Raw genomic sequence first — 16,750 nt, forward strand, 5'->3', positions numbered from 1 at the left:
TGATGTGTTGTTGAGCTTTGGGGAAGTTGTACGGATAACCTGCTTATCAGCAGTGGCTGATCACCCGATACCATAGTTACATTAGTTACATAATTATAGATAGTTAACTAGTTACCAACTCCACATCTACTGCTTATAAACAGTACCATAGAGTAGTTAACTAGTTAACTAACTAGTGAGATATCCATGTGAAGAAACTTGGTATTTATTTTAAAGAAAGCCTCAGATACTCCATTACCCTGCAACTTTCCACACACTTCACAGAAATACCCTTCCTTTGAAACGCCGGGGCTAATAATTCACAAAATGAACCTGGCAAGATTGAAACAAAGAAGGAAAGGAAAACCCCCTGATCCCTCTCGGCTTATTATACATAAGTCATTCACATTTGGGCCAAAATAAACAAAGAAACTGAAGGATTTAGAAGAAAAAAAAGGGGGTGGGATATCAATATAGAGCATACAACACACACCATTCGCCTGCTTTAATCATTAATAATTCCCATAAGATCTTCTCTTTACATGGCGTAAATAGCAATGCCACTGTCGTCGACACTCATAGTCGCGTCCCTGCGGTCAACCGTGTCCCAGTCGATGTCCTCACAGGACTCATTCATCAATAAACCGTCCTCAAATCGACCCGGTAAATTAAACCATTCCACCGGAATCCAAGAACTTTCCGTTATGCTTGCATTTTTGTCGTTCAAGTCTTCATTCTTCGACAATTCATTATCCTTGGGGGTTTGCGTAACTAGGCCAGTCTCAACAGAGTCTGGAGTATCCTGGGTCCCAGTAAACATCTCCGCATTGAGGAATTCATCCATCGCACCAAAGCCCAAACCACCCTCGTCGCCCATGTCCATGAATGTGTCGCGAATCGCTTCCAAGGATATCGCGCTATCTGCCCAGGGATCGTTTGCTGCCGTATCCAACGAAGTAGGGCCCTGGTCACCGGGTTTCCTTGGTTCTTTCTTCCCATCCCGGCTCGCGGTAGGGTTGAGTGATGAGGAGCCGGGAGGTTTACCTGAAGACACGACAGGGGTGAGCTGCTGACTCGGCGCTGGCGAAACAGGTTTTAGTCCAAACTGGCTTGAGATTCGTCCCATTGGGGTTGCGCCCGTAGCAGGGGTGGTTCCCTCAATCTTGACCTCATGTTTAATAGGCGACGAGAGGATCGATGTCTTGTTCAATGCCTGAACATCCTCTTTGTCCTCATCCTTTATGAGCTTTCCAAAACTCTGGAGAGCAAACTGCAGGGGGTCATCGATGGGTTCCTCCGCTTTGTGATTCTCCTCCACATGTTTATCAAGCTCATTCTGGGTAGCGAAGCCCTGATAGTGGTTCTGACATTCAGGGATAGAACACTTGAAAGCACCAGAAATGGGCTTCGGCTCGGTAGCGACTTGCTTGTTCATTTGGGGTTTGGTAACGGAAATTCCCATAACCGGCGTGGTACCTGGGTGAGATTGCTTTCTCTTCTTTGGAGGCGGAAGTTTCAACTCTTGAGGGGGTATACTTCCAGGTCCGTAAGCATGCGGAACACCTTGGGGAGACGGGGCCCCAAACGGCGCCTGCGGAAGATTAGAAGCCCCCGAGGCAGTTTGGCTCGAAGCCCTACGTGCCCGCTGAAGAGCCTCTTCCTGTTGCTGGAGCTGTTGCAAATTGCTTGCGTTCAGCGCCGGTGTGTTTTGGTTGGGTTGTTGTACATTGGTCCCCTGCGCAACACCAGGGCGTTGACCAGAAGACTGATTCTGCTGCTGGTTCACACGGGCAATCATGTGATGGAACAATTTCTTGATATAGTTCGTAGTTCCCGTAAGAGAATCCGGAGTAATGGTGATTTGATCATTGAGCATCCAATCAGGTCCGGGCTTAAACTGGCGCATCAATTGGATTCGCTATATTCAATGTTGTTAGTAAAGTATACCAAAATGCGAAAAAAAAAAAAAAAAGAAGTACAAGAAGAAGGAAAAAGGGAGGGGGGAAGGGAAAGCTGTTGAGCATACATACCATCCCAAGAAGGTTTCGAACGTTCTTCTCTTGGCCGGGGATCTTAGAGATAAATTGAACTAGTGCGTCCATTCTACCCAGATAGTCTGTACAGTCACGGAGCTGCTGGTTCATAGTAGCTCTCTGTTCGGGAGTCACAGCAATGGGCTGATCAGGAGGGGCGTTCTTAGAAATCTCGTTATGTAACTGTCGAATCTTTTCGGGTAAATTGTTCCAAGCCTCTTCCGCAGCGGCCCTGTTGATCGTCCCACGCGCTTGGCCCTGTTGTCGACGAAGATGCGCCTCAACTTGCGCACGTTGCTGAGGCGTCATTGCTGCCAGTTGCTCCCGAGTGAATGGTATTTGTGGCCGGGACGGTGCCTGTTGAGGCGTAGCTGGCGGCCCGGATTTTTGCAGGGGTGAAGTCCGAGGGGGTGCGAGTTCTTCATTCGGCGCTTTTCTTTTTGGCGCAGGCACCGCCTTTGCAGCCACTTTGGCTGTCTTTGCCGGTGTTGCAGCCGTGGGTTTTGCGGCTTGGTTTTGTTGGTTCTGCTGAGGTACTTGCTGTTGAGGTTGGGGTTCGGATTTAACCAGCGGTGCAGAGGGCGCAACAGAAACTGGAGTTTGCTGAGGTGGCTGTGACAGTTGGTTCTGCTGATTCAGGAGAGCTTGGGCCGCACGGGCCTGGGATGCTTGCATTCGTCTTTGTCCAAGTGCTTCACGAATCTGCTCGTCAGTAAGGTTTTGCACCTGGGGGCCCAAACGTTGGCGAGCTACTGCGATATCCTGTGCCGTAACGGGTCTTATATGTTGCATGCTTATTTGGGGCTGCTGCTGGCCTGCCTGGAATTGCTGGGGGTTCATGAAGGGCTGTTGTTGGCCCTGAAAAGACATAGGCATCCAAGGAGCTTGACCATTATTCTGCTCTGCGGCCCTATTCGGATTTTCCTTACCATGAGCAAGGAGCTGGGCAAGATGAAACTTTTGCAAGGTCATCAATTTCGAAATATCCATACCACTAAGAAGCTGGGGGTTCGTGGCTGCGATTTGCTTCAATTGGCCCCAGGTTTTGATATTTTTTGGAAATGATGCTGCGTTAGGGTTGGTATTCAGAATTGCCGCCGGGAAAGGCATGCGGTCCATCTCTCTAATTTGATCCGGAGTCATTTCCATCGCCCCACTATTAGCTTGCTGACGAAGGAATTGCAGCTTATAGAGGTCTTGTTGGCGTTGTTGCGGGGTTTGTTGGCGCTGTTGAACAGACATCTGCTGTCCCGGCATCATCTGATTAGTTTGCTGTGCTTGGCCCATGGCTGCAAGTTGCTGCTGTAAACCTAGGGATGCTCGCAGATTTTGAGCGTTACCCAGCTGGCTGTTGACCATTTGTTGGCCCTGAGCAGACTGTGACATGGTTTGCTGCATACTCATAGGTTGTTGAGCGGCAGCATTTGCTCTTGCCATAGCCTGGTTATTTGCAAGTATACGACGCTGGTTCATCAAAAACGCTGTGAGCTGCTCATTTGACATTTGCGCCAGTTGTTCTTGGACATGGGCAGGAAGATTTGGGGGGATCGCCGGCCGGTTTGGCATCCCCTGTTGAGCTCCCAGGGATTGGACGTTGCCCTGCTGTTGCCCCATTCCTGGTGGTCTAGATTGAGGTTGGATCTGGGCAGCAACCTGTGCAGGGGACATCTGACCGGGGGCGGCCATCGGACGATTCAACATGGGCATCGCTGGACTTTGCTGAGCCATCTGCTGCTGCATGTGGGTATTAGCTTGGCCAACCTGAGAAATAGCCATTTGGGCTTTCTGTGCAGCTTGTACTCGTTGGGCCTGGGTCTGAGCCTGGGATTGGGATTGAAATTGAGCTGCCTGTTGAGCTCTATCTTGTGGACCACTTTGAGCGCCGGGTAGATGCTGCTGCGCAAGAAATTGGGGGCTAATGCCCGCGCCATTCATGTTCACTTGACCACCTTGACCAAGCTGTTGCCCGACTTGGAACATATTCTGAGGTGTGTTGAAAGGCGGTTGGTTCATCTGGGAAGAGCTAGCTGGGACCACAAGTTGACCTGCTTCCTGAGAGCGGAGGCCGTCTGCTTGCTGACCTTGAATATTCTCCACATTGCCGATAAATGAGGAAGGATCGATGTTTTGCTGGTTGCCCATAGAGAACTGAGGATTTCGTTGAAGATTTACCATGTTCTGGAACATTTGACGTTGTTGAGGATTCATCATAGGATCCCCCCCAATCATTCCATTGTTGGGGTCAACCCCATTGTTCTGTCCATTACGGGCCATCTCCATGCGTGAACGTTTGAACCTGCGAAGTTGGTTCAAGGCCTGACAACGGAAAAAGTATGTGATTGGGTCCATGCCCTTCTTCGACAAATAAAGTTTTTGTTCGTTGCTCATATTTTGCAAATTCACTTTAATCTTATTCATATCTTCCTGAGAGGTTTTTTGAAGGATTTGAGCTGCAATTCGGCAAACGTTCTCGTATTCCTGGGGTGAAAGAGTGTTAAGCTCATCGGAGAGGCCGGCACTACCACCAGGCCGTTGTGTGCGTTGTTGCTGAAGCATTGCTGGAGGAGGTTGTTGTTGTTGTTGTTGTTGTTGTTGTTGTTGCTGCTGCTGCTGCTGCTGCTGCTGCTGTTGTTGCTGTTGTTGCTGTTGCTGCTGTTGCTGCTGTTGCTGTTGTTGCTGTTGTTGCTGTTGCTGCTGTTGCTGCTGTTGGCGATGCTGCATTGCGGCCTGTTGATTCGGGTCGTTCATGTCCATCTGCATTTGCTGGGGACCCAGCATTGGGGATGCCTGTACCGGTCGAGTCATCTGCTGAGGGAATGGAGACTGTCCTACGCCTTGCATGCCCGAACCAGGACCTTGCTGTTGTTGTTGTTGTTGCTGCATCATGCCTCCCTGCATGACAGCGGCCTGTCGGGCACGCGTATCTCGAATATGGACAAGTTTCTCGCTAAATTCCCTTTCGTACTCGGTCTATAGAAATTAGATCAGACCCAACTGGTAGGTTAACTCTCGAAGACACGAAGCCTACCTTATCCCTGGATTCTTTAAAGGCTTTCTGTTCGAAATTCATGGCAGCCTGGGCTGCGTTCTGTAGATTTATTTGAGGCTGTATTAGGCGGAGGGAAGTGATCCTAATATGAGGTCAGCCGAGGTACCATGGTACAGTGGAAAGTGTGTGCACGAAGGGGCAGCAACTCACATGTGATGGACTTTGAGAGTGCGATCTCTCACTGTGAGGCCGGCTCTCCAACCAGTGAAAGGTCCCTGGGCCTGTAGAGCTTGGGCAATATTTGCGAGAATATACTGGCCATTATCGCCCTTGGGGGGAACTTGCATTTGGCCATGCGGCTTCGTGGCGCCGTTCAAGCCCCCAGCGACATTGGGGAAGTTTGCGGGATTCATGTCAACAACCCCCTCAATGGGGATCGAGGAGCAGTCCACGCAAGCCTTCCTTGGAAATCAGCATTCGCTGATGGAAATGAAAGCTGTCACCCTTTGTCGACGGTCGAATCGAGCGAGGGGATATGTAAGCTCAGGACGGTGGAGACGAGGGCGGACTTCGAGATCGGCAAAGGCGGCAATGAATCCGAGGGGTAGAGAAGACGAGCGGAATCAAACAATCGCGAGAATATAGGTGTCAAAGACGCGACTTTTGCGGGAGATCCAAGAAAGAGTCAGCTTCAAGACAGCGATAACGTTGAAATTAGGATAAATATGAGTAAGGGTAGATCAAAATAAAGCAAGGTGAGTGGTAGAATAATGACGGAGAAAGATCGAGGAGAGGGGGGAAGAAAGGTAGATAGAGAGAGCAAGGGGACCAACTCAACGGGGGCAACAAGGCGTTCGGGCACCAGCGTTCAGTTGAAGCAAGTTCGTTGGCAGACACCGGGTAAGTGGCCTTTGGGGAGAAGGGGGGAAGAGTGGGAGGAGCAAAGAGAGAGAGGGTTGGATCAGTGACAAGGATGTTGCAGTAACACGGGATCCAGCCGCTGCAGAACGATTCGTATCGACTTGGGAGAAGCTCTTGATGAACCACGGGGATTTTTAGATCGCGCAAAACGATCCAAGGGAAAATCGGGTAAGAGAAAAATAAAGAAAAAAAATATATATTCAAGGACAAAAGAAGGGGAAAAAAAAAGCTTAAAGATCTAATCAAAAAGTAACATATCAGGATGATCGTAATATGAGGTAGGGGCAAGTTTGAAACGAGATGGGCGGATAAGAAGAAAATTGAAATTGGAAAATAAAAAACAAGGGACCAGCAGCGGAATCATCAGAGAGGAAAAGAAGATAAGAGGAAAGGAAGTGGGGAGAAAAGAGCGGGTGGGAAAGAGAATGGAACAATCGGTCGGGAGAGAAGGGAAGAGGAGAAAGCAACCGTGGGAGAGAGAGAGAGAGGTAGGTAGATGCTGCCCAGTGGCGTGGTATAGGTCAATACTTACTAGTTAGGAAGAGGTGAAGAGGGAAAAAGAGAAAAAGAGAAGAGAGAAGAGAGAAGTGGAAGAAAGTAGAAAATGAAAATGACAAGAAATCACAAAAGCAAGAAGAAGAAGAAGAGGAGGAAGAAAAGAAAAGAAAAGGAAAAATAATACTACTACTACTACTACTAAGAGCAAATAATAGATGAAAGTACCCAATTAATGGCGAACAAGGGAGCAAGAGGAAAACGAAGAGAGGAAGAAAATAGGCGATACTCAGGTAAGACTTAAGATCCTGTCAAAAAAAAAAGAGGTGTGGGACTCACCAGGAACTAGACCTTTAGACCTCGACATGATCTTCAAGTAGTTTAAGGTACCTTAGGTAACTATGGAAGACTACTAGTAGGACTTGACAACATAAAAAGAAGTCATTGCTTCCCTTTATTATCGGTTCACAAAGTACAACCCTGAGGAGACTTGAAGATTTCTTTTTTCTTGTTTTATATCCTCTTCTGCTTCGGATTTTTCGGATTATAATTTATCAGGAAACTATTGTGTGTCTTCTATAAAGCGGACCGTACACAGAGTATAATCATGTACCTCTCTGCACAAGTAATAGAAAAAGTACCTCATTCTTAATTTATCTACCAAGGTCGCACAAAACCTTGTCTCTTTACGAGCAACACCACCATCACCAGAACAGACTAATATTAGGATTATTACTTAACTACTCGTACTCCGTCCACTAGTTAGGTTTATAGAAATAATTATGGCGGGAAAATCAAATCTCGTTCAGCCAATTACATCTGCTGATGTCTCCGCAAGCAGCCATGTCATGTGACCACAACGTGACCGCATCTCAATCGTACAAACGGGGGAAAAGAGTCGTCGTCAACCTATTCCCGAGTTCCTGTTGTTGTCTGTCCACCTTTTGATCCTCCACTTTGTCATTTTGTCTGGAAATAACTAACTAGAACCTTGATTATTACTATTATTATTCTCAGTGCCTTGCAAGTCAAGTTCCCCTTGCTCTTACCCGTCATCCTCTTTCTGCCCTATTATTATTATTAATTCCCTCGCCCAATAGTTACAGTACTACCTCTTCCGTACCTTCCACTCCATACCTATATTCCGCTCTCGTCGGGGGCTTGGATCGATAGTTCCTCTCTGAGTCCACCCACCTCACCGACTCGACATGATCAATTATTGTTGATCGAGCAAATCAACTCCCATACCCTCCCTTCTTCCGTTGTCACATCCACCATGATGATCTCCATAGCTTCCATCTCGGTCGGTTCCTCTGTATTCTTTACCCTTGCCCTCGTCATAATCTCCATCCTCGTACTGCTCCTCCTCCGACGCTTCCTTACACTGCGAGCCACGCCAGCTTATCTATCAACCCCCGTCTTCCTTGCGCTCGCCCTCCCAGCCAGTGTAGTTCTTCTGGTCCCCATTGATTTAGCCTCCAGCTCGCGTGATGATGGCTCCGGACCCAAGGCCATCTGGCTCCCAGATCGCCTCATCCTGGTATCCTGGCGCATCGCCTACTGGCTGATCTTTGTCCTCACGTGGTATGCATTGCACATATGTTGCCTTTTCCTCTGGTGTACATTCATGCTAATCTCCGATGCTTCCGTCCCCCAGGGCTATTCTCCCGTTGCTCGGCGAATATATCGATTCCGGATACCGCGATGCCAAGGGCCGCATCCAATATTCTATCCGCTCCAACGCACGGTATCAAATGATTGTGTTGGGCTGTGCAACGGTGGGGTTTATTTATATTTGCATCCAAAATGGCTTTGACTTTACGTCGATCAAGGCCCTAGTAATGGCTCTAGCTTACGTCTGGGGTCTCGTTCTTGCCATCTATCTCATGGGCCATGGCTTGGTTTCGATCCCACGCACGCTATTCCGCAATTCCAATGTCAGTGGCAGACTACGCAGACTCCAAGCCCATGCGCCCTTACTGCATGACCGCCTGATGGATGCCATCAATGATCTGGAGAGCCTTGAGTCTCAGGTTGCCCAGTTACAAAACCGGAAGACTGGCTCCGCTCGCAATTTCCAGGACTGGATAGAAGAGCTCGCAGAAACTTCCACCCCTCCAGAACTTCGATCCGGTCTATTGGAACCTTCCGCCGGTTCCAGCACCGTTCCCGCTGTCATCACAGAACGCTATTTGGCGGACTTGACCAGACGTCTCCAACGCGCCCGGCATCAGAAAGCTCGGTTTGTCGATGAGTGGGATCGTCTAATCCTAACGGCTGCCGATCTGCAGGCAATCATAAACTCTTCCGCATCGAAGAAACTCGAATTTGGCCAATACCCCCAGCGCTCCTCCTGTCTCCCGCAAGTGAAGCTCCTCACCCCCTATCTGCGGTACCATCTCTATGTGAATTTTTATCCCAGCTTCCGTCTGTTCCTGGGGGCAGTCTTTGCAGCCGCGTCGATCTGCGTTGTCTGGTCGGAGTTGATCAAGTCTTTGGCCCCCCGCCTGTCTGTGGTAACGCTATCTATTATCTCATATCACCAGGATCCGGCACCAATCGGTTTTGGAAAACAAGTAATTGCCTCTATGTGGTTGCTTTACATGTGCTCTGCAGCCTTGGTTGGCGTCAACGATGCCAAAGTGTGGGGCAATCGAGCGCTGGTCCGTCGGAACACATACGGAGAGAGTGCGTGCTGGTATGCGGGGCTAGTCGCCAGGCTTACGGTACCCATTGCATACAACTTCCTGACATTTCTGCCGAAGGATGTCCAGCAGAGAACTACATTTTATCGATTTCTCGGCCAGTGGATTGTTCTGACCCCCCTTGGGAAAGGGGTTGATTACTTCTTCCCTGTCTTTATCCTCCTTCCGGTCTGTGCTGCTCTCTTCAATCTCTATGGTCGCGTGCGAAACATTTGTGGCTTCGGGCTTTTGGAAGAAGAGGATGATGACTTGGAAAACAATCCTAGTGGCTACGGAATAGGCGGCTGGCGTGAGGGCCGGGAACTCATTGATCGGGAATTGAACAGTCTCGGATCCCTTGGGCTGTCTGCGCGTACTGGGCGGCCACCTCGCGAGTCAACGAACATGGATAGCAATACCCAAGCATTCTCATCCTCGCGAACCCCTTTAAACAACGCCACACGGCCATCCGGGGCTCCCAGGGGTGCGGTTGCTATATCCTCTGCTGTAGAGGAGGATGAGAACCAGGACGAGGAAAACTTTTTCCAGTCCTTTGCCCATCGGGTCAGAAATACCATTGAGACCGCCAGCCGACCTCAGTGGCTGCAAGGCGATTCCTTTCAGCTTCCTCGGTGGATGAGCAATGACGGTCCCGATGGGAATGGGGGTCTCGCTAGATGGTTTGGCGGGCGGCCCGCGAATGGTGGGGTCAGAATATAGAAGGACGAACTCTATATCGCATTGCAAAGGCGTTTTAACTAGACACGATTTTTTTTTTTTTCCCTGTATGATATCACCTAATATATATAGTATAGTACCTCTATTATTGTCCATATTCAAGCCATCTTTTTTTTCTCTCTCTCTCTCTCTCTCCAAAAAAATATTGCGATAATTCCGACGACGGCCAGGGAGAGATCGGACAACAACCGAGATTATCCGATAGCGAGATCAGATGACGAAACTTTTAATTGCCACCAGGCGCCGAGTCTCTTGTATCTCCTCTATGGACCAGGTGTTGCGCCTGCAGGTGGAAGGCTGTAGAGTACCCTGCTACCGGTCGTATGGATGTACGGTCAGATGGAAGTACTAGTAATCATGAACTTTCATCCCAGATCATGCTCAGCATCAATTACCTAGACTTCCAGATGATTTGGATGCTGGTCTACAAATCAGGTATCAACACTGGCTAACTGTGGCTCAACTGTGGCTGAGTCACGACAGAATACAAGGAGCTCAGGCCTCAGGCAAGGCTCCGCTTGACAAAATAGTAAGCCGATGCCGGAAAAAGAAACTAAACTAAGGCCAGCTTCCATGACCTCAACACCACAAGACATCCTCGCTGTGCCTCTGGTTCATAAATCCATGACCCAGCTGCTCTCACACATTTCCCAGTCCTCTCTGGCGCTGGGCGAGACGTGTGCATCCTACCTCGATTATATAACCACCAGTCTCCCCTCCTCCCTGCATTCCCTCCACCACAAATTGGTTACTCCCCTCGTCTCCGGTTCAGCCTCATCGTCGTCGACGCCCTTCTTGCGCGCTCTCACTTCTCCCCCCGATTGGCCCTCCTATTACCGCACGCTCGCCTCAGATTCCCAGAAATCTTCGATCGCCTTCACCCTCGTTGCCTGTGCGATTGCCCTCGTGGTCATGTCTTGGCGCAGCTTCTGGCGCCGCTCTCCTTCCTACAGCGACGTCCCCAGTACATCCCCGCTCGGTGATCGCGAGCGTGATCGACCCTACTCCTACCTTGGACCTAACGGTATTGTGGACCCTCCCACGCACGTATACGAAAATACGTACCTCCAGAGGGGGGATCCTGAGGACAACGACACAGAGCCCGATAAACTCCTCCTCAACCACCGCAAAGTCACCTACGAGCTGCATTTCCCGCCTTACTCGATCAACGACGGCACCCTTAGTGTGGGCCAGTTGAGGCAAAGCGCCGCGGAGGTCACCAAGACGGCGGATCCGAATCGTATCAGACTCCTCTACAAGGGTAAGCTGCTAGGCAATGACTCCCTGCCTTGTCGAGTGGAGGGTCTGAAACAGCGATCGGAGGTTCTGTGCGTGGTGTCGGAGGTTCAGTCGGGAGCGAGGACTCCGAGCGATGTCTCCGACGCTGAGAGAATCAGCGACTCGGGCCGTCAGGATGACCCGCGCGTACCGGACGGTCCCTCCGAAGGTAAAGGGAAGAAAAACAAGGGTAAAGGAAAATCCAAGGGCAAGAAGAAGAAGAAGCAGCAGCAGCCTGGGGAGACTCAGCCCGAACTAGTTCCGCCTCCATCACAACGACCAACATCATCCAGTGGTCGCTCGGGATTACCCCCTCCCGCACCGAACCTAAATGCCTTGCCCAACGCACCCGAGCAAGTAAGAGCCTTGACCGTATACTTCCACCGAGACCTACTACCGCTCTGCGAAGCATACATCGCTAGCCCGCCCTCTGAGCCGAAATCACGCGAATTCGAGCACAAGAAACTCGCGGAGACGATCTTGGCGCAGGTGATTCTCAAGGCGGACGGCATTGAATCTACCGATGATGATACCCGAACTGCACGCCGGGCTCTGATCAAGGAGACGCAGAAGATGCTTTCCAGCCTCGACCAGGCAGCAAAGCTTTAATCCTACCGTTCTTGTTGCCATGCTTTTTTTTCGTTTTGGCTAATCTTCTTTTCTACTTGATTTGCTCTCTGATCACTGGTTTTCTTGATGTATATTTAAGGGGTATTTCAAAGGTCAATGATATAATTCTAGATTTTTTTTTATTTTTGGTGTATAATACAGCCATTATCATAATACATATATATATTTTATCTCCCAGGACAATTTCCATTCCCATCATATACGGGAAGGACAGGGTAAACAATATCAAGAGCACCTAGGTAAGATACCTGAAATTACCTAGCTGGTGTTGGAATTTAGCACTACTAGTAGTAGCTGGATGTTGTTGTATATATAGTAATACTAGTATTCAAGAGCTATATAAAACAATCCTCCCGGAATGTTATGCCAAGCTGTTGGAATCTTCACTTCCCTTTCAGTCCACATGCCTGCTGTTACCGCCTGTTTACACAAGTACTTAATTTCATCTCTTCAAACTCCATTAGAATCCACCCCCGCGAATTCAAAGGAATCTTCCTTCATACATACATAGCCCTCAAAATGTGACCCGTTGCTGCTGCTTTACGGAAGCAAATAAGACCACCACAAAGTACTACTACCAGGCCACTGCAGAGTTCATCCACCACGGGCAAGATGGGAAGCTGGAGAAGCAGAAAGTCCCCATCAAGATCGGTGACCTGCAGAATACCTATGTGATGATTCCTCCTGATATAGGCCATGCTCTCGGGGCTAGCACGCGCCTTGCAGGTCCTGCTCTTCGGCCTGCCATCGTGGTGTTGGATACCTCGAATTGCATTAAACAATCGCACTATCTCCAGAGCAGTTAGCACCAATCTCAACCTCATCTTGATGAGTCTCTAGTGTAGCTGGAAGATTATACCTGGCGATTTCAGCTCACAATGTAAGGGTGTTGTTGGAGTTGGAAGGCCAAAAAGCAACGTGTGTAAGGAGAATAAAGGGCTAAGTTGTTGCTCCCTTCCCCTACCAAATTCGGTTTATATAGCTTCTGGGTCTGAGAAGCATCAGTTAACACAAGGAGAGATAGGGAAGATGATCTAATAATATACTCCATACATGCCAACTTCCGCACCTTCAGCCTTATCTAATTCGAGGATCTTTCGTTTCCTACTAGGAGATCATTCAGTTCAGCATTCGCCGCTGAAGAGACTTTTAAGTGCACACAGCGAAAGGGAGAAACCACCACAGGATAAAGCCAAGAAGCGCAAGCATAGACCAGATCATTCTGGAAGGATTTAGACCCGAGGGCCGTAATTAGGAAATAGATGCTAGTTGGTAAAGACAGCAGCAATCGACGAATCTTGCCGATTCGCCCCCTGAGCCGACAGTATCCTCCCTCTCAACCCCTGGAAACATCCCAAGATGGAAGAAAGCGAACGTATATGGATCTTCAGTAACTTTTCTAACTAGGCGAGCTTCTTAACTACAAACTATACTATGAGCCTGGGCTGCTTATGTTACGAAGTCCCCTTTTTTTTTTCCTGCTAAAACGCATCTACCCTATTATGTAGAAACGCGACGAGCAAAACAAAGCCAACATTGACACAGATTTACAGCTCCAGCTCCTCATGGCGACAAGCTCCCATATGGAGAAACTCGTGCTCTGGGATTTTCCCTCCGGCAATAGGCAATTGCAGCCCAATTGTGATGTCCCGACTAGGGTATGTTGTATTATGTCCATCGGCACTAACAGCCGCGGTATCCAAAGCCAGTATTGTACCGTGTTTACCTCCCCGGATCCAGGCTTCATGTTTGGAATGTGGGAGAGTAATATGCGCGAGCCCGGAGAGGAAGACCACCCATCTATAGCGAGCACATGAGCAAGTTAGTAAAAAAAAAGTGTCCAGTGACGATTCCCCGTTTTCACTTTTGGTTCGAATGTTTCGGGCGTTTTATTTCCACTTCTAGCAGTTTGGCTACTAGAAGGTAGAACGCGACAGGCTGCCTTGCAATGTGCCCCTGGCTAAGGAAAATGGGCTGGGACTTACTGTACCGCAGGGGCATTATGCCCTCCACCGTCAAACTCGGCCGGAACCACGACATAGGATGCATTCGTGCCTCCTAGCAGGCCCAAAGAAAGAACCTCCGACCCTGCGGTGCCTGCCTGTGGAGAGACGGTAAATCCCGGCTCTAGGGACCAGCACTCCAAGGTGGAGTGGTTATTTGCAGCCCCGAGGACAGTCACGTTCAGAGCATCGGATGATGCTGCAGCTGTGGAGAACAGCGAGAAGGCCAAGGCAAGAAAAGAATATAACTGCCAGAGATGCATTTTTGGGGTGAAAATGAGTATGCAGAAATAGTAGTATCAGTGGATTTTGTAACTCGAGACACCAGAGAACAGAACAGTTTACCTAAATCAAGAGGAGGAATCCTCCCTACTTTATCTATTATGGAAGACACTCCAAAGTAAACTATTGAAAAAAAGAGCCCCAAAAAAATATCAATAGTGTGTTTTTTAATCTCGGGTAGAAATGCCGAACAATTTACTATACGCTCTAATATCAGATCACCTTATGAACTGGTTCTATGAGGATTCTCTAACGCCTACTCTTCCAAGTCCACCTTACATCATTATAGTAATAGGTGACGTTATTTACCATATTTCCCAACCGATCTGCCATACGCGGTAATCCATATAAAATGACGCTTTTTATATCCCAATTATCGCCACTTAAAAGGTATTTAGAGTGGTTAATACTAATATTGACTACCTACCGAACTCTTTACCCGAACCTACTAGAAGATTTCCATCCTCATCCTGTTGCTTCTCATTGCATCCTAGCGAGGTACTGGACTGGCAGTTTGCCTCGTGGTATAGAAACGATCGGTACAATCTACCTAGAATTACATCTGAGTCTATTCTGATGGTCGGAGTCTACGGAGTACGTACGGAGTACGGACTACGGAACTTTTTGAATCTGGTGGTGGGTCAGTCTCTAGCCCTATCTCGATAGCTTCCAATAGTGCCGAAAATTCCTGCCTAAATAATATGTTGTACGACGGTACGTACCCGATCATCGATCAGGCTTGACTTGAATTGTAGTATCGATTCTAATACTGTCCTGTCTTCTTTCGTGGTTCTTCGTGGTCGTCGTGAACGTGATGAGCAGAGTACGAGTCTGTAAATCTTGGTCTTTCGTGAAACAGTAAGTGGAATTGTTATGTACGGGAAGTTCGATGTATTCTTACTTCTTTTCTTTTCTTGCTATTCGTTATACCACAACTAATAAGAGTCTGGCCCAACAATCGGTGCAGTCATCATCCCAGAGGTGCTGCTGCTCGTGACATCTAATGGCCAACTGCATAACCCATCCCCAGTCACCCGGCAGGATGTTATTAATTCCGTGCGCCTCTCGCTCCGGGATCCCCTTGAGCCACCAGATATCCTCCGCACTTTAAGTTTAACCAAGGTAAACCGATAACAACAGGTACGGAGTAATGCCCGGATTACACTGCACCAGGAACGGAAACGGCCCTCTTACTGGGAGACACGCCAGCCGCCTCCCCATGCAAGATTGGCTCCGCAATGAACAGAGCCTCTCTCTCTCTCTCTCTCCCTCTCTTGTCGGGTCAAGCGTTGTGGCCCAGTTGCCCTCGCTTTTGGATGCTTGTATTTCTTAGGGTTAGCACGGCGTTGTCTGGTCAGGAAGGGATCCCGTATCAAGAGAGGATGAAGATGGTATGAAGAAGACAAATATCCTTGCTCTAAATTGCGAAACTATAACAGCTAGTGTGTGTCTGTTTGGATATACCCCTTTGGGGTTATTCCGTGTCAGGGTTGGTTATCCAGATGCTTTCGCCCCTGAAATGCAAAATGGAGTATTTCTTAAAATGATAATATATTTCCATCTTAAAGAGTATCCCTATTTCTTAAATTTTTGCTCCTGGTATGGAGTAGTTGGGATGGTCGTAGAGGGTTGGAAAGAAATTGAGACACAAGACCTTTTTTACCTGGTACATAAGTAAAATTAAGAGGGGTAAAACAATTATATTCCTACCATAGTATTGTTTGCTTCCCTGGTAGACCATTATATTATAATTCTTGGAATAAAGAAAATGCAGGCTTTTTGTGACTATTGTATGACCTGTCTAACTAGTTAAAGTTGATACTCTGTGCTGGGAAAGGTATGCGATGAGAGCTGTATACCTATAGGATCCTTATTATCCCATGACAGAACCCATTTTCTGCAATATTCTGAATAAATTGAATAAATAGCCCCTGACAAGAACAGGGTGAAGAATTGCGCTTGCAGATCATCCTCAGTTCATAATGCTTGGTTCCAGTTCATTAGTCTAGTCTGTATGGTACTACGCCAAATAGCGGAAGGATGGACTAAATGGTGGATAGAATCATTTTAAAAGCAGGTTCCAGATTCCTAGAACTAGAACCACACAGGTGAGGTGATTCAATATAACAGTACTATAAGGATGTTAGGTAGCTATGCTGGAAGTTGTAACATTACTCGAGGGTAAGGATAGTGCTTGGTAATGCATGCTGGTCAATGCAATTGATGGATAGATGTATCAGATTTAAAAGTTCATTCAACACGGCCATTTTCTCGAACAAGTAATGAAACTCCAGGGTTTTGGGCAGTCAACAGAGAGTACTTTCGCACTGCTTATTTCCAAGTATGACAAGAAACAAGAATACCCTAGGAGACAGGCTCAATGTGATTATGAGTCGAACTGTAACTATAGAAATGACCTTGAGACACCACCTGCAGGCTTCTCTCCACTCGCGACCTGATATTAGAGCGAGTGCACATGGCTGTCAACAATCGACGATCTTCTGGGATGATAAGACGTAAGTCCAGTTTGCTTTTCTTATCCAAAACAAATCTACAGATTCTCCTTTTCTATTGGTTTTGTGAGAGGCTCATGGTCAGGATGTTGGATGTTCTGGGCTATTGCGGCCGGAGATCCTCAAGAGTTTGTACCCACTAAAGTCCACGAAAGGCCCAGCAATACTGCACACTAGCTAAAGACTAAACTTGACGCAGTTAAGA

General features: G+C 48.1%; 5 protein-coding genes across 5 annotated transcripts; 3 read left to right on the top strand and 2 right to left on the bottom strand.

Annotated features, from left to right (window-relative positions):
* Window positions 1–517: 517 nt before the first annotated feature.
* Window positions 518–5,414, bottom strand: P175DRAFT_0512562 (uncharacterized protein; the record flags this gene model as incomplete). Its single annotated transcript, XM_040898690.1, has 4 exons — window positions 518–1,897; window positions 2,010–4,982; window positions 5,041–5,143; window positions 5,212–5,414. 4 exons carry the CDS (start codon window positions 5,412–5,414, stop codon window positions 518–520), a joined length of 4,659 nt encoding a protein of 1,552 aa, XP_040748467.1.
* A 1,948-nt stretch (window positions 5,415–7,362) lies between these two features.
* P175DRAFT_0505220 (LMBR1 domain-containing protein) lies at window positions 7,363–9,943 on the top strand. The gene is made up of 3 exons (XM_040898041.1): window positions 7,363–7,444; window positions 7,518–8,001; window positions 8,075–9,943. Exons 2-3 carry the CDS (start codon window positions 7,694–7,696, stop codon window positions 9,819–9,821), a joined length of 2,055 nt encoding a protein of 684 aa, XP_040748468.1. The 5' UTR covers window positions 7,363–7,444; window positions 7,518–7,693; the 3' UTR covers window positions 9,822–9,943.
* Window positions 9,944–9,979: 36 nt separating this feature from the next.
* Window positions 9,980–11,869, top strand: P175DRAFT_0505222 (uncharacterized protein). The gene has a single exon (XM_040898042.1). It carries the CDS (start codon window positions 10,413–10,415, stop codon window positions 11,724–11,726), a length of 1,314 nt encoding a protein of 437 aa, XP_040748469.1. The 5' UTR covers window positions 9,980–10,412; the 3' UTR covers window positions 11,727–11,869.
* Window positions 11,870–12,150: 281 nt separating this feature from the next.
* On the top strand, window positions 12,151–12,553 carry P175DRAFT_0536280 (uncharacterized protein; the record flags this gene model as incomplete). The annotated part of the gene is made up of 2 exons (XM_040900299.1): window positions 12,151–12,179; window positions 12,259–12,553. The coding sequence occupies 2 exons, from the start codon at window positions 12,151–12,153 to the stop codon at window positions 12,551–12,553; spliced, it is 324 nt and encodes a 107-aa protein (XP_040748470.1).
* Window positions 12,554–13,294: 741 nt separating this feature from the next.
* P175DRAFT_0402866 (uncharacterized protein) lies at window positions 13,295–13,935 on the bottom strand (the record flags this gene model as incomplete). The annotated part of the gene is made up of 2 exons (XM_040893002.1): window positions 13,295–13,547; window positions 13,733–13,935. Coding segments are annotated over 2 exons (456 nt in total), but the record flags the coding sequence as incomplete, so codon positions are not given.
* Window positions 13,936–16,750: the final 2,815 nt, after the last annotated feature.

This window comes from Aspergillus ochraceoroseus (genome assembly GCF_002846915.1).
Source record: "Aspergillus ochraceoroseus IBT 24754 chromosome Unknown P175scaffold_12, whole genome shotgun sequence".
In the NCBI taxonomy this organism is placed as follows: domain Eukaryota; kingdom Fungi; phylum Ascomycota; class Eurotiomycetes; order Eurotiales; family Aspergillaceae; genus Aspergillus; species Aspergillus ochraceoroseus.

Coding starts and splice junctions, on each gene's coding strand:
- P175DRAFT_0505220 (XM_040898041.1), top strand. CDS start 7,694: ATGATGATCTCCATAGCTTCCATCTCGGTCGGTTCCTCTGTATTCTTT. Junction 8,002..8,074: donor CTGATCTTTGTCCTCACGTG/GTATGCATTGCA, acceptor TCCGTCCCCCAG/GGCTATTCTCCCGTTGCTCG.
- P175DRAFT_0505222 (XM_040898042.1), top strand. CDS start 10,413: ATGACCTCAACACCACAAGACATCCTCGCTGTGCCTCTGGTTCATAAA.